Source organism: Cicer arietinum, chromosome 6, assembly GCF_000331145.2.
Source record: "Cicer arietinum cultivar CDC Frontier isolate Library 1 chromosome 6, Cicar.CDCFrontier_v2.0, whole genome shotgun sequence".
Taxonomy (NCBI): domain Eukaryota; kingdom Viridiplantae; phylum Streptophyta; class Magnoliopsida; order Fabales; family Fabaceae; genus Cicer; species Cicer arietinum.
The window spans coordinates 24,822,504-24,840,381 of NC_021165.2; the positions used below are offsets into that span (position 1 = coordinate 24,822,504).

At 27.4% G+C, this 17,878-nt stretch overlaps 1 protein-coding gene and 1 long non-coding RNA gene across 2 annotated transcripts in view; one reads left to right on the forward strand and one right to left on the reverse strand.

Moving 5' to 3' along the window:
- Positions 1 to 270: 270 nt before the first annotated feature.
- LOC113787102 (uncharacterized) lies at positions 271 to 1,140 on the reverse strand. The gene is made up of 3 exons (XR_003473377.2): positions 764 to 1,140; positions 467 to 593; positions 271 to 374 (listed from the first exon to the last, which is right to left on the reverse strand). It is a non-coding gene; the product is annotated as an uncharacterized lncRNA (long non-coding RNA).
- Positions 1,141 to 10,887: 9,747 nt separating this feature from the next.
- Positions 10,888 to 17,878, forward strand: part of LOC140920983 (mediator of RNA polymerase II transcription subunit 15a-like) — a 13,734-nt gene continuing 6,743 nt past the window's right edge. The window contains exons 1-4 of the mRNA XM_073370545.1: positions 10,888 to 10,974; positions 14,369 to 14,492; positions 14,572 to 14,683; positions 14,797 to 14,917. Coding sequence (XP_073226646.1) covers positions 14,383 to 14,492; positions 14,572 to 14,683; positions 14,797 to 14,917 — 343 coding nt within the window. The 5' untranslated portion in view covers positions 10,888 to 10,974; positions 14,369 to 14,382. The remainder of the gene's footprint in view (positions 10,975 to 14,368; positions 14,493 to 14,571; positions 14,684 to 14,796; positions 14,918 to 17,878) is intronic.

Sequence of the window (17,878 nt, forward strand, 5' to 3'; positions counted from 1 at the left end):
ACACAACAAAATAATAAAAATAACAAATAGTAGGCATGTCCTTGAGCCAAACATTAAATGGTTATACATTGAAGATTTTGACATAAAAAGTGTATCATCTGAATGATATGTTTAGTGATGGATATAGATCCACCAGTAGGGACAGCTCCTCATTTAGAAGAAACACCATTTTTCTTAGCTCGATTTGATATCTCATTTTACGACAAGTCCATCCTTATCTTCTCAATATCATTCCAAACACTTTCGTCCATCCAAGTTGGACACTTGCGCTTCTTTCTCACTTGCATCAATGTCTCAGAAAGACGCATTAATCCTTTTGTATTGAAGATATTCTTAATCAGAAAATTGTGCTCATGCAACCAAACAAATCTCTCCTACAACATTACATTACAAATAAGTTATAATGTATTAATTAGTATACACACAATAGTTGAACTCATTAACATGATATATAACATAATCTTACACCAAATTTGTCAAATCAATGTTCCAAAGTTAATTATGGGATTGCTCTCCAACTAGGATACGAGTCAATATATTGTGATTTAATGACTAAGGTGAGGGCCCTTGAGGCCACCCAACACAGTAACTACCTACAAACAAGTTACAAACAACATAAAATATACTAGTGTATGTAGATTACAATTTATTAAAAATTTATAGATATAAATTACATATCTATATATTTAATTTAAAAAAATAACTTGAAACAAACCATAAACCTCATGTAGTAATGAGAAGTTAATCAGAATCAATTACGTACCCTCGAACATCTGACCATATCATTGTTCTCCCATCAGACGCAATCCTATCACTAGAATTGGAGCATTGTGACCCATGAGCCTTATTACCAGTAGCAACAGGTATTGAAGGTGGTGGATTAGTGGAAATTGAAGTATGTCATGAGGCAACATATTAAAAGACAAATGTAAAACATTTTCCTTCATCAGACGCACGCACGTACGCGAATTCAAAAAAATAATAAATAAACCTAATCCCTTTAGTTCACACGTATATCTTCTTCTCGGTGAATAGAGTACTTAGTTTCTTCAATTCCTTGCCAAAATAACTCCCAAAAAAATTTCATGTTATTCATTTTATAATAAATTGATTAAGGTATGCATTGTCATATTTACTATTATTTCTTCATCTTCTAATTTATCATTGTGATAAAATTAAATTATATTCTATGCCAAATTATAGCTTTTCAGTTTTTCAGTTATCAGCTTATCAACTAGCTTATAGCTTATAGCTTTTCAGACAGTTTTTCAGTTATCAGCTAGCTTATAACTTAATTTTACCAAACACAACCTAAAAAGAATAAAATTTATTTAACTATCCATAATCTTAATGAATAGTAGCTAAAATGTCAATTAGACTAACAAAATGAATTTTACTATACTATTAATGATTTGAATGAACAGAAACATGTCAATTGGTTCTTTAACGTGTAGAAAAAACTTTGATAAATGCATAATAGCATAAACTACTAGATTATTTCTTTATCTTTTGAACAAACATAATTCTTATGAGCATTGGCCACAAACACCTGCTTCAAAATCTGGGTCGGTTTGAATTTCTCCAAAATCAATTTATAGGATACAATACAAGTGTGATTACCAAGGATAATAGAAAAATAAGTGTGAGAAAAATTTCTAAAATATATTTGGAATTTTCTAATAGTTATATTAATGTAGTAAAATTAAATAACTTAATGTATCACTTTGTCAGATGGTTGTAATGCTTGGGTTTAATTCAAACCAATACATATGTTAATCTCTATAAACAGAGATACTTTAGAGGCAGAAAATACAAGAGACAAATTTCATGTTACATGAGTCAAACTTCTGTCAAAAATATTTGAGTCATTTCTTCTTTTCTCTAGTGCACGAGAGTAAATGAAGGAACTTTATTATGTAAACTATCCTTGATCGATAGGTTTGATGTGAATGTGCAATTCACTTCAAGGATTTCAAAGTATTTTGAAGGGAATTTGCCGGTTAACTCATTTGCATCCAATATATATAGATTGGTGATGGCGCATCGAACCTAAAGCTTAGTGTGATACACATGCTTTGGAATTTATATGTGCAACTTTCATTATCATCAATTTCATTTTCTTCTTGTTCAATATTTGCAACATACCCCCAACAAAAGGTCCAACAATCTTTAGGTTCGATTTTCGATTATCAAATTTATTTATGACCACAACTTTTTAAAGGAGATGAACTTTCTTGACCATGGTGAAAGGTACACATGTAATTTATATGAATATATATGATATGTTTGAAGTTCTAAATTCATATGTGATTCTCTAAAGTAATTTATATTTGTTTATGTTTAATTTAACATGTGGTTAGATTGATATGCATGATTTAGAATATATTCAAGTATTTGAATTTAATATGGTTTATACATGAATTTTGTTTGTTTTGATTTTAAAAAATTAATTAAAGTCTTGAAAATAATCACATGAAAATTCATGGTTGGGCATCATCGAAAGTTATTTAATGTTAATATATTTATATATTAGATTCATGTTTGAAATACATATATAGTAAATTTTCCTTTTCGGATACATATATAATAATATAGAGATAGGATGTGAAAAATTGATAATATGGAATTAGAGATAATATGTTTTGACAAAAATTTTGTTTATCTATAGTTGATGTTTTTAGACTAAGAACAAAAATTTATGATTGACCGGTGGAAGAAAATTTATTTATAATTTTGGTCTCTTAAATCTTGACAAATATGAATATGTATGGTTTAAGGTGCGTATTTAATACATTAATTTATTTAACGTAGTATAAATAAATTGTCATAAATATCAAGTGTATGTCTCAATGGTAGTGACACTTCATGTGAGAAGTTATTAAATCTAAAATTGATTAACTCATATTATATGTGTATGATAGTATAAAAGTATCTGTCAATTTCTTGCTTAGTTTGATATTAAAAATGATTTGGATATATGTTTTAAAATTATTGTAAGTTGACAAATGTTTATGGAAGAAACTGATAGAAAATCTTAATGATTTTATTCATTGTTTATTTTCTATTGTGATACTTATTTGGATTTATCATAGAACATATTTAAATATGAAACTTGAATTGACAAATAGAATTCATGATGCATGTATTAGTTATAATATAACTATGAAGAAATGGTTTATTTAATAGAAATAAAATGAATTCTTATTTGTTAAGGAGTAGACGACTTACATGTTTGAATTCACCTTATGATATTTAATTATGAGAAATTTTTATGATCATGCTTTGTTAGCTTGTGGAAATATATATTTAATGCATTCAATGTATTATATCTTAGACTTGGATAAAATGAAAAGAGAATTAGAATTTTAAATTGAAATGCTTATTAAATATAGTAAAAGGAAGAATGTCATAAAAATTTGTGTATGTGATAATTGAGATGCTTATTAATTGTATGTGATACAATGTGAAGAGATTAAATGACAAAAAGGTCATGGTTTGGTGATAGTTGGTCAACATTATCAAGAATATAAAAGGAAATCGAACGCTTGATGTAAGTCGTGACTTGTACCAAACCTGATATAGTATATGTTATTGGAAGGTTAAATAGGTATGTAAACAATCTAAGTAAAGAACATTTACATGTTATTAATAAAGTATTAGAATATTTGAAAGGAACAATTAACTATAGTTTAATATATAGTGGATATCCTTCATTTTTGGAATGATATATAGCTGCCAATTGGGTAAATCATGTTGAGGATCATGCTTCCATAAGTGGATGGATCTTCAACCTTGGTGGATGTGCAGTTTCTTGGGGTTCAAAGAAATAAACTTGCATTGCCAACACAACCATGACTACATAATTTATTGTTCTAGCTGCAGGTAGTAAAGAGGTTGAATGGCTAAGAAATTTGTTGTATAAGATATCAATTTGGTCAAAGTCAATTGCATCAGTATCCATATATTGTGATAATCAATACACACTATCAAAAATATATAGCCAAGTATATAATAGAAAATTAATACATATTGATTTAAGACATGGCTATGTAAAGGATGTAATGGAGTGTTGTCCATAGTGTTTGTAAGAACTAAAAAGAATCTTGCAGATCATTTGACGAAATATCTGACAAAGGACATGGTGTTGAAGACATCATTAGGGATGTGATACAAGCTCATATCTAAATAATCACCAATGGTGGAAACGATCAACTCACACTTGAGTAAAATTAAGTCTTGAGTTCAATGATGAAAGTACATATTTGAGTGATTTAAGTACCTGACAATAGATATATCCCAAAGAATAAAAGTATATGGATCATAAAATAAAAGTGGTAGGATGAGGTATTCTCTTAATGGATATATAACATATATTTGTTGGAATGTATAATTATGGGTGCATTTCTGATATATTCCACCTATATGAGAATGAAGTGGGCCGCTTCATAAAGTTCAAGAGCGTGACTCTTAAATTCTCACGAAAATGATATGAGACACAGGGTCTTACCAAATGGGTCATTTTTATAATTTGATCAATGGTACCGAGATTTCATGTGTGAGTTATGCACACTTGTGCTAATGACTGGTTGGTTCAAAGTTTGGCTTCTCTTAATAAACATATAACATATATTTGCTGAAATGTATAATTATGGGTGCATTTCTGATATAGTCCACCTATATGAGAATGAAGTGGCCGCTTCATAGAGTTCAAGAGTTTGACTCTTAAATTCTCATGAAAATGATATGAGACACGTGGTCTTACCAAATGTGTCATTTTTATAATTCGATCAATGGTACCGAAATTTCATGTGTGAGTTATGCACACTTGTGCTAATGACTGGTTGGTTCAAAGTTTGTCTACAAATCTATTCGAGGATGAGTGAAAACATAATTTACTAAGTAATGGTTCAAATCGTAAAATATCTTTATTTGAAACTATGAGATTTTTGGAATAACGGATTTAGATATATTTTGAAAATGGTGGGGGATTGAGAGGGAAATTTTCAAAATATATTTGGAATTCTCTAATTGTTATATTAATGTAGCAAAACTAAATAACTTAATGTATCACTTGGTCAAGTAGTTGCAATATTTGGGTTTAATTCAAACAAATGATTGTGTTAAGTTACCAAAGATTACAATCTTTTTCAAGAATTATTTGTTTTCACTAATTAGTACGAGTTTCTCTATAAATAGAGATACTTTAGAGGCAAAAAATACAAGAGACAAAATTCATGTTATATGAGTCAAACTTCTATCAAAAATATTTTTAAGTCATTTTTTATTTTCTCTAGTACACGAGAGTAAATGAATGAACTTTAGTCTGTAAACTATCATTGATCGATAGGTTTGATGTGAATGTGCAATTCACTTCAAGGATTTCAAAGTATCCTAAAGGGTATTTGTCAGTTAACTCGTTTGCATCCAATATATATATATATATATATATATAGATTGGTGGGGGCGAATCGAACCTAAAGCTTAGTGTGATACACACATTTTGAAATTTATATGTGCCACTTTCATTATCATCAATTTTATCTCTTTTTTGTTCAAGATTTGCAGCATAACCCAAACAAAAGATCCAACAAGAGTGATAAAGAAAAATTGGATAAAGAAATAGGTTGCAACTAGTCTTGATAGAAAACTTCAAACATCTTAAAGAAACTAGAAAAGGAAACATAAATCCTTCACTGAAAATTTTGAATAACAATGTAATGAAATTATTATTTAATATCATATTACTTGATTTAAGCTCCATTGATAAGAAGCAAATGGACAAAAGTACATTGAGTAATATTAATAATCACATAAATTTATATAGTCAATTAGATAAATAATTAGTGTAAAATAACTAATTAATTAAATTATATAACCAAAATATCAAATAATAAAATATAAATTATTTGTAAATTATTGAAAAAAATTAGGCCTTCTCTATCTTACACTGAATTACTGTATATTCATCCTAAATTTTATTCGGAACAAATATTTTATACTCATATTAGTATCTTTGATCTTTATTTATTTTTGGAGGAATCTTAATCTTTATTTGTTCAGTGAAAAAAGGTAAGGATGTATAATAAAGAATGATTAATGCGATGATGTGTCATTGATAGTGATTGGTAAATTATACTAATCCTTCGTTACTAAGTTTCATAGCGCTTGGCTATAGATAAATACACTAAATAATATTTATTCATTGAAACTGAGATAAATTACATTGAGTAAATTTAGATACTCAAATTAATAATATAAAATAATAAAAGTTTATAAATATGATAAAATTTATAAATATAACACAAATAAAACATTTAAAATCTTCATGTCTCTGAAACTCTTACGTTGAAGACATTAAAATCATTGATTTAATTTGCATTGACACTGAATCAAAGTTTGATATATCAATTTAGATTAAATAAATATTACAAGACGATAAGAAAACAAATAATACCGCACAAAGATGACGAACAAAATAATATTGCACTCAGACGATAAAATCACAACAGAATATGAAGAAAAAAAACCAAATATATTTCAGAACTTCTTATTTTGTTAAAAAAAGATTAAAAAAAATAGTTTAGATAAATAATTTTAAATAAATAAAAATAACGCTATACCACCTTCAATAGAGAAGCAAGAAAAATAAGTGGACGATTAGGTTTTCTAATTGGTGCGGCTCAATTTCTAAAACAATACTAAATAAATTATTAAATTTGAGAAGTTGCACTAGTGTTTATAGTTTAGATTTGAACTAAAAATAAAAATAAAATTTATTTATTATTTCAGTTAAACTTTATGTTGTGCTAGTGAAATATTAATTCTAATTTAAATTTTAAAATGAGATATTTTTAAAATTCATAGTAACATTTTAGTAGAACGGTTGAATTTAGTGTTTAAATTTTACTTTTTTTAGACATATGAGAATGCAAAATCATTTCTTAAATTATTGTTTGTCTAATTATTCTTCTATCGAAATTTAGAATCTAATGATGCATTTTATGTTTTCAAAAAAATTAGAATCCGATAACAATAGACAAACATAGAAGGTTAGAAGAACATCCACCTAAAAAAATTGATTTTATCTTTGGCAAATACAATGCTTATTTTAGATAATATTTTATTAATTTTAAAATTTTAAAATTTTTAATTCATGAAGCATGTGTGTATGTAGTATAGATATTTTATTTATTGTTTCTATCTTTCAAGTCTTCGTTGGATTGATTAGATGAATGAATCAAATTTGTTTTCAACTTTTTGTTGATTTTTATTAAATTAAATTCGGTTATATTTGAAATGGTAAATGACTCGTATCAAATGATGATAAATATTGAATTAAAACTTTTTGCAAGTTTGATAATGTCTAATGGAATTTTTTTCACCTAGAAAACAACAATTGAAATACAATTGAATAAACAAATTGATCTTTTAAATTGTTGTCGTGAGTTAATTAATTCCTAAATTTTACAAAATGACAAATACATCTATGACATTGTAAAATCAAAATCAAAATAATTCATATTTAAATTTATATAGTTATATATTATAATGTGACATGCTAATCGAATATTTGACTTTTTTACGTTGATCTTATATCAATGTCATAATAACACATACTAATTTTCTCATTAAATTTAAATATTTCATGGACTAATTTGTCCATAAATAGTCAAAGTACAATTACAATTACTCACAAAATTATCTATGAGATTACTAAAATTCTTTGGCAAAGTCTCTTGTAAGATGATATTGATGATAAATCAATGTTGATAAGTCATATATTCAATTACAATGTCTCATCAAAATATCTAACAAAAAAAATTTATACATGACTAATTTTATTGATATTTTAAAATGTCAGTAATGTATTTGTCTATTCACAAAAATTATAAAGTAATTTGATTGACGCTTACAATTTTAAGAACCGATTTACATATCTACTCTTTAAAATATTCACACAAGGGGGAGGAATTGGTTAAGGGGGATGGGTATTATGATTAATTAACTAATATACAAAGATATTTAAATGGACAATAATTAAGTAAAATATAGGTAAAACTTGTTTTAACTATGATTCGAACTCAATTCTCTCAAATGATTCATTCTTAAGTGAAACTCATAAACCACTTAAATTTAATTTCTTATTTATCATTTATAACTCTTTGATATATATATATATATATATGATATATATATTAGAGTGTTGAAAATGATACGTGGTAGCTTCTTATTAAGTTCTTATATTTGGTTCAATAAAGGAGAAAAAGAGAACAAAATTCTTAAGTTTATGTTGTCCTCCCTCCGTTTTGGGGAGAATTTAGAGGGGAGAAGAGATGATTAATATAATCAAAAAATGATTTAAAATCATTCTCCTTAAATAAAACATAAAATTATTAAAAATATATTTTCTCTCTTCTCATACTTTTGTAAAAATATTTATGAAGACAAAGACTAAAGGAATGTGATCAAAGTTGCAAGCTAAAAAAGAAGTCAAATAATCGAAGTCAACTATGATCAAACATATTAGAAGATATATAATGTAAAGGTACATGATGTAATCTAATATTCTTATATTTCAAATGCACTTGAGAACCTTTCGTTTTAGCATATGCATCAAAAGGATTTTTAAAGTGTCAAAAATGCATAAACAATGTTTGAAAATAAAGTTTTTGACAAAATACAATATTGTATTTGAATACAACATGAGTGTAGTCAAATACAAGTGATAAGTCAGTAGCTAAAAATGAACATTTGTATTCGACTACAAGATGATGTAGTCGAATACAAGTGATAAGTCAGTAGCTAAGACTGCACATTTATATTCGACTACAATCTGGTGTAGTCAAATACAACAACAAGTTAGTGGCAAAATTTACTTAGTTGTATTCGAATACAAGGTTTCATATTCGAATACGATGTTGAAATTTTAAATAAAAACTGATCGTTACAGAGGTGTATTCGACTACACACAAGCCGTAGCCGAATACAACTGTGAAACAATGCAATTTTTCAATTCTGAAATAGTTCTGGATCATTGCATTTGTTCATCAAACCTCTAGGAACAATGACCACTGATCTGAAGTGATGTCTATGGAATATAAATACCCCATAAATTCGTATTTTTCTGCTATTTACTTTTTGTCATACTCTATCATAATCAGAAGAATCGAGTACTAAATCTTTGAAAACAAAAAAAATTCTAGACACGTGTATATTTTTTTTTACTAAATTTTCTAAACACGTTTATGGAGTATAAATACCTCACTCTTTTTTTTTACTAAATACGTGTATCTTTTTTTTATTTGTAAAGCTCAAGAGATTATGTTTTTAATTTTAACTGGAATGTGCAAATATAATAATTGATTTGTTGTAAATTTTGAGGATATTTCAATAGTTTTATGTTATATTTTAAGTAAGAAATATAAAAATATATTTTATTAAAAAAAATATTATTAATTTATTTGATTTTATTGTGTAATTTTGACTTAGTCAAATCCACTTCTTTAATTATTATATTTTTGTCTCATTATTTATTTACTCTCCCTATATATATATATAAAAGGACTGACTACTCATTTGAGAGTGTGTGAAAAACTTATTTTCATATAACATAAAAAGATCCCTATTTCTGTTTTCTTCTTCCATTTCTCCCATCTCTTTAATTTTCTATTGAGTATATCTTCTTGTGGTCTTTAAGATAGTATTTCTTATTAGTTCGTTACCTCGGTTTAATGATAAAAATATGTTGAATTTTTGGAGATTTGCACCGTAAGATGGATAGTTCCTTAATGATAATGATTATCATCATGTGTCAAAGTTTGTGTGTTTACTTATTTTTTTTAGTTTTAATTGTAATTTTAGTTCTCTTATTTCAGCTGAATCATGAAAATAATCATTCAATTTTATTTGTCTTGAGTTTTGATCTCCCATACAAAATCGTGGTCCAAAATTGATGAAATATCATTTTTTAAATGATATAAAAAAAAAAGATGATGTTGAAGATTCTATATAGATTAATTATATTTTATTATTAATTCGAATTTATAAAACACATTTCTTATTTTATTATATTATTTAATTACAAAAACATAATTCAAAAAAATGCGTTTTTTAAAAATAGAAAATATGTTTTATCAATTTAAAATAATAATAAAATATAATTAATCCACATGTAATCTTCCACGTCATTATAAAATAAAACTACCACTGTTCTAATATTTTTAGTATTTATTAATTACTAATAAATTATTAAGGAATCCGTAAAATACAGAGTCAAACGTAAACTAGTAACGGCTCATAATAATGCATAATCATTGCCCTCAATTATTAATACTATATATGAATATGGTCTGAAAAAAAATACTATATATGCATTAATTTTTTTATATATAACTAAAAACAATTAAGACTAAAAATAATAATTTATTATATTTATTATAATCGTAATGACTTAAAAAATTAAAATATTTCAGCAAGAGTCCAAGAAGCAAATATAAGCCTAATATCCAGACTCCAAATCAAAACACATCCTCCTAGAACATTCATGCATTTTTTTATCAACAATATAATAATAATAATAATAAACAAAAAGATATTAATATTTTTATAAAAATAAATAAATTACAAATTGCAGATACATTATTAGTGAATGAACCAAAAATCCTATAGTATTTATTAGATAACAAATTCCATTTTCACATTTTTGTCAGCATTTTATATTTTATTTCATATTATATTGTAATAATAAGAATTATAAACCTACATATTATATACATTTTTAACATACATAAACACATTTTTACAATTATAAAAGAACAAAAACGCACGAGCTCAATCACAAAAACAAAAAAATGCTGCGAGCCATTTTGTCCTCATAGTGTCTGAAAAAAAAAACTTTGGATTCGTGCCACACAACTCACCGGAAAACGCTGCGGGTGCTCATCCTCCTTCGGAAACACTCCCAAAATCGTCCAGGTTTCTTTTTAAATTTTTTTTTTGTCGTAATAACTTTTTTTTTTTAATCTTTTCTGAAAGTGATTTATACACACTTTACACGATTAGGCAACACACCATACAATTGCTTTCTTATAATTTATAAATTAATATGCTTAATTACAGTGCAAATATTTTGTTAATGGCTCTGCCGTCCTTAATTTAATTTTATATAATATTTAGTTTTTTTTATAATCTTTTATTTTTTTAATTTAATCATTTATTTAATATTTAATAAATAATTTGATTTTTTTATATTTTAAAATGTTAACAATGTCATTTTTTTTATAAAAATTCATCAAAATTTTTAAATAAAATTTATAAAATTAATTATCATCTTCAGCAAATTTTATCAAATTTATAATTCAAATCTTTAAATAAACTCATATATTTAAATTTTTGTAATAAGTAATAAAATTAAATAAATGGCCAAATCAGAAGAAAAAAAAAAAGATAAAATACTGAAGTGTTATATGAAATTAAGTTAAAAAAACATCATAAACAATTGTACATTTATTAATCAATCAATATTTTTTCTATTTTTTTGACTTATTTTATTTTTATTATAATAATAATAATAATAATTTTGTATTTTTATTTTAATTTAATTGTATAAAATATTGACACTATTAGATAATATTTTAAGAAAAATTTACTAATATATATATTGATATAGATTTTAAACTAGTAAAATATTGTATTAAATACTTACAAATACTATATTAAATATTATATTAAATAGTTAAAAAAATATAGAGAATCTGAATTTACAAATACTATTAGATCTGATTTAAGTCAGTCTAGATCATTATTATTTGTGTTGAGATATTAATAGTAAAATAGAAATTGAAATATTTTTAATTATTTAATTTAAATAAAAATATTATGATAAATCTGTATGAATATAATATATACATTATACAAGATTCATCATATTTATCCTATTCACTTAATTGAAATATTTTAATATAACTGATTTTTTTTTTGAAAAACTTAAATCATATATGATAATTAGTTGAGATTACGTCACATATTAAAATTTATCTAAAATAAAATGATTTTCATAATTTTAATAAAAAAAAATTTTTAACAATTAAAAGTTATTACAGATATTTTAATAATTCAATCAAAGTTTATAATATTAACTTATTTAATAATATTTAATTATTTTCGAATAATATCCATCATCATTTTAGGAGTATCTGTAACTTTTAATTTTGATAGTAATTTTTTAAAATAAAATAGAAATATTTTTTTTTCTTTAATTTAAAAAGTAGTTCTATTAAAACGATTTCGTGTTTTTCGTGTCTGTATTTATGCTCACTTCTATCGTCTCTTACTTTGCCATCACCCAAGACGACCGACCTTCTGACACTATTTTCCGACAACCCGGCCGGCACTGTCTTTTCTTTGTTCTCAATCGTTTAGTTCTGGTTCGTCTCTATTCATCCGTACTAAGTTTTTTTTCTCTCTTATTTATTCTTCTTTTATGCTGTTTCAATGGTTGTTTTGATTCTTAGTTTGAACATTTTAGTTTTGGGTTGATTATTTTTTTGATTTGTTGTTTCATTGAATTTTTTCAAACATCGTGCCTATTTTGTGAAGGAGGAGAAGGGATTATTTTTCAAAAATTGTGACTTGATTTTTTCTCTCTTACTTGAGATTCAGTTTCATGTGGATTTTGCACTTTAGTCTTGAAATTGTAACTTGCAATTGTTTTTTTAAAGAATCTTGATTATAATGAATAAATTATTAATGTTTATGCATGAAAAAATATAATGATCACCAGATTTTATTTTTATAGTTCCTCCAGGGCACTAAATATCTAAATAGTTTATAGTTTATTGCGAAATAATAATGAGTTTTTGAAATTATGCTATGTTATAGCGCTACAGTGCTGCTATTTGACAGTGCTTGTTTGGTTTAATGATGGGATTAGTAAAATCACAATGAATTATTGTGATTTTGCAAAAGCTATAGTGTATGTCAATCTCATTGGGAAACAAACATGCTTAAAGTAGTTTGGATTTGAATCTTCTAAGTGACAAAAAGTTGTGTTGGAAACTTGGAATAACATTTCTCGGGTCTGTTAGGCTCGACTCAGATCAGTGGGGGAGTTCAATGTTATTTCGGTATACCAATGGTCTAGACTAAATGAAACCAAACATTAAAACAAAGTAGCAAACATAAGGTTAGTTACATGAGATGAGAATGAGTTTCTTATTGTACAGCTTGGAAACAAATCAGTTATCATTTCTTTTTTCTATGTAGGAAAATTTTGGGATAAAAAAATGTTCATATTTGATAAAAGAATTGAATACTATGATGCTGTTCGTGGTTTTGGAGTAATCTTAATATCAAATTTTTGAAATCTAGGGTTTTGACTTGTTTGCATGAAGTGCTAGTTGTAACTTGATGACACCGTTATTAGATTGGATTTATTACCTGAGATGAGAATGAATATTTTATGGTACAACGTGGAAAGAAATTAGCTATGATTTTGTTATTTGTAAGAATATTTTGGGATAAAGAAGACTATATATTTGACAAAAGAATTGAATACCATGATGCTGTGATTGGTTTTGGAGTTATTTTAATCTCAAATTTTTGAAATCTAGGTTTTCAGCTTGTTTGCATGAAGTGCGAGTTGAAACTTGATGACACAGTTATTATGTTGAATTTGTTACGTGAGATGAGAGTGGATATGTTATGGTACAGCATGGAGGGAAATTAACTATCATTTTGTCTTTTGTAGGAATATTTATTTAATGTATTTGACCAAATAATTGAATGCTATGATGCTGTTCTTGGTTTTGGAATTGTCTTTATCTCGAGTTTTTGAAATCTAGGTTTTTCGGATTTTTTTAATGAAGTGTGAGTTGTAACTTGATGACACAGTTGTTAGATTGAATGTTACCTCAGATGAGAATGAATTTGTTATGGTACAGCATGGAGAGAAATCGGTTATGATTTTGTTCTCTGTAGGAATATTTTGGAATAAATAAATGTCTATATATTTGACAAAAGAATTGAATACCATGATGCTAGTCTTGGTTTTGGAGTTATCTTTATGTCAACATTTTCAAATCTAGGTTTTCGTCTTTTTTGAATGAAGTGCGAGTTGTAACTTGATGACACCATTGTTGGATTGTTTTGACCTTTAACACTAGCATGTCACTTTAATAACTCAGTGCTGTTGGGAATAAAATTTATTAAAATTTAATATTTGTCACATTGTAGATAATTTATACATATTCCTGTTATAGAGGGTCCTATGATGTTAGTTTCTTCTGTCTCGTGTACATATATATTTCTCCTTCATCAGTTTCTTTTTAGAATCCGACTTGATTGGATTGTTCATTTTCTGGTGCTTCAGATAATTCACATTTGATGGATTCCAATAATTGGAGACCTAATCCGGGTACTGAACCCACTATTGACACAAGTGAGTGGAGAGCTCAATTGCAACCTGATTCACGCCAAAGAATTGTCAACAAAATGTAAGATTCAGTTTCAATCCATAGCATCTGTGTCACTTGCATTATCTAAATATGATGAACGATTGCTTTTTGTTTGTAGAATGGACACATCAAAAAAACATCTTCCCGTTTCTGGTTCTGAGGGATTACTTGAACTTTGGAAGATTGCTCAAAGGTTTGAAGAGAAGATTTTTACTGCCGCAACAAGCCAGGTACGCTCATTATGAGTATTGTGGAGCCTCCATTTTCATTTATGGTTACTCATGCAATGCAACTATGTCGAGCATTGATTGTTTAACTCAGTTCTGGTGTTCCTTCTTTTCAGTCTGATTATCTACGGAAAATATCTATGAAAATGCTTACGATGGAGACTAAATCTCAAAGCTCCATTGCCAACAATATGCCTTCAAATGAAGGTGGTCCTAGCAACAAACCGCCCGATCAAGGTAAAAATTTATTATCTAGGGATTTGGTGATTGTTTTTGGATGTGGTACCAAAATTGGCAAAACCTATTTAATTATTTATGTATTTAAGTATTGAGAAATGTTTATTTAGATCCCTTAAACTTTGGGGCATTTGTAAAGTACCAGTGCAAACTGAAAGTAGCCTCATTTATTACCTAAACTTGTCATTACTCTAATAGATCCTTCTATCTAACTTAAGCTTGAGAGTTGCCATCTGGCAACTCTGTTGAATGTTTGCTGGAAGTTAAATCGAATTATCTATTGGAGTAATTATTCTGATTTTCTGAATTTTTCATGTTTGTCTGCTTACTAGTATCACACATTCTCTGCATGATTAAATAATGCTATATTGTATCCCTTTGTCTATTTTTTGAGATAATTTCTGCTTAAATCGGTGGGGAAAAAAATTCAAACGACACACATAATGTTATTTCATCAACTGAATATGTGTGTGTGCCAACTTTGAGTATTGATTAGTGTCAAAAGCTGTTTCTGTTTAATATCCCTAAGTATAGAGATTCAGTTGAATAAGAGTACTAGTAAGAATTTAGTTATATATGAGTACTAATAGGGATTTAGTTATATATGAGTACTAATAGGGATTTAGTTATATATGAGTACTAATAGGGATTTAGTTATATATAAGTACTAATAGGATTTGGTTGTTTAGTAATCTAGTATATATATATATATATATATATGATTCAGGACGTTCGTTGGTATCAGACTTGGGGGGGAATAGGTTATATAAAATTGATTAAAGAAATATTTAAAATCTTGAAATTTTATCTTGAAGAATAATAGTTTCTGGGTTGTAAGTCCCGTGTTTAAGCCAACGTACAGGCGTTTAAGGGCAGTGAATCCTTGAAAGTTTCTTCAAAATAAAAAGGCAAAATTTTAAATATGGATAATCTCTTTTGTAGAACTTCTTCTTTCTCCACTCCTTCTACCCAAAACTTCCCAGAGAAAAGGGAACCTATCAATAGTGAAGAAATTACTATTGAGGACTTCCAAAAATCTATAAACAATTGGCAAATCCCAAAAATCAAAAAAGATGAGGTCTACGTATCTAGTCTCTTCAAAAATCTATTAAAAACCGATTATGTTATCAAAACGGAGGTACGTGATGTTACTCTTTCTAACCCTTTTGAAACAATAAATCTTCTTTCTTCAAAAACACTCAAAAAACAAGCTGCCAGGAACTATAACTTCATACATATAGGTCTTGTTCAAGTTGGTATAAAACCTCTAACTAGGGAAGGGTTAAACACTTCAATCCTATGTGTCCTACGAGATGCAAGGTTCCTGAACTTTCAAGATTCAATTATAAGTACAGTTGAATCTAGTCTTTGTCAAGGACCAATTTGGTTTGGATGTTATCCAAATTTTTCTTTGTCTTTAAAAGACCCAAACATCACAAATTCTATTACATTACAAATCAAAACTCATAATTACAAAATGATAGAAGGATCTATTCCTGTAGCTATTATTTACAGAGTCCATTACAAAGCAATGTTTTCAGCCTTTACTGCAACAAAAAATATTGAAAACAAAAGAGGTGAAACACTATTTTTACAAACTGATCTAACAAAAGCAAACACTGTTATTCCAAAAACTATCCTTTGGAAAGATATTGATCTTCCTGAAGAATGGATCCTAGAAGGAGCTGTTAGACCACAACCTCTTGAACAATCAAAACCAAACAACAATCTTAAAGAAGTCATACAATACAATGATGGTAAGGTAAAACTAAGTTTTTCAAGAACTTCTAGTGCCAGGTACTCTGATGCTAGTTCCTCTAGACCACCTTCAATCACACAATTGTCTCAAAAATTAGAAAACTTTACAAAACCACGTTTTTCATGCTCCAGCATACCAAATGCTTCCTTTCAAAATGTTGACTATTCCACAAATATACCTCACCAAATTTACACAGCACCTCAACACACTAATGAGGAGCAACAAAACATTTCTCCACCTACTTCGCCGTCTTTTTCTGCTATAACTGAAAATGTTGTTAATGAACTAAACGTTATAGAAAAGGCATTTGAAGTTGATAAAACTAAACTCCATAATGATTTTTATGCTTCCAAAAACACAGATAAGAGGACATGGTTCTTCAAAAACTTCGTGAAACAGAGAAAACAAATTCAAAATGAATTTTATGAATTCATTTTACAAAATAAAACTCATATTTTATTCTTTGAATGGTTTGAAATTTATGCAACACAAAACCAAATTTCTTACCTCTTCAAACAAAGTTCTGTTAATCCCATAACTACAAGAAACAAAACTGCGGAATGGGATTTGGCAACTGGATTAAAAATTCAGTCTGAACACCCACCTTTAAGACAAATCATAATAACACACATTGAAAAACAAGTAGAAGCCGCCCCTTTCAAAATCCCAAGTGATAGTTCAGAAAAAGATATACAAAATATCCTTCAACAAAATAATTTCACAAATGTCCATCTTAGTACGATAGCAAAACAATTAACTAAGATAGAAGAGAATCAACAAAATTCTACTGTCTCTCCGATTGAGACAACTGATCCAAAACTAAAAAATCCAGTTTTTAAACCATTCCAGGTCTCAAAAACAAGTCAAAAACTGTTCAGGGAAGGCAGATCAGAATTCACCCAAGCCCTACATGAACAACTCAGTAGGATAGAACATTCCTCTACCTCCACACCAATGGTAGCCAAAGATACCTTTGAAAAAACAGTTACGACTTTAGATCAAGTTTCTGAAATCAAACACGAACCACAAAACCTGTGTAAACTTCAATGGCAGAAGGATCAACCTTTAGCCATGGTCACAGCACCAGACTTAGGTATTGAAAATAGACCTAATGTCCTCTCTCAATCCAAATTCAATGCCAACACTGTCTACGAATGGAACATAGATGGCATGTCCGAATACAACATCTTAAGTCTCCTCCA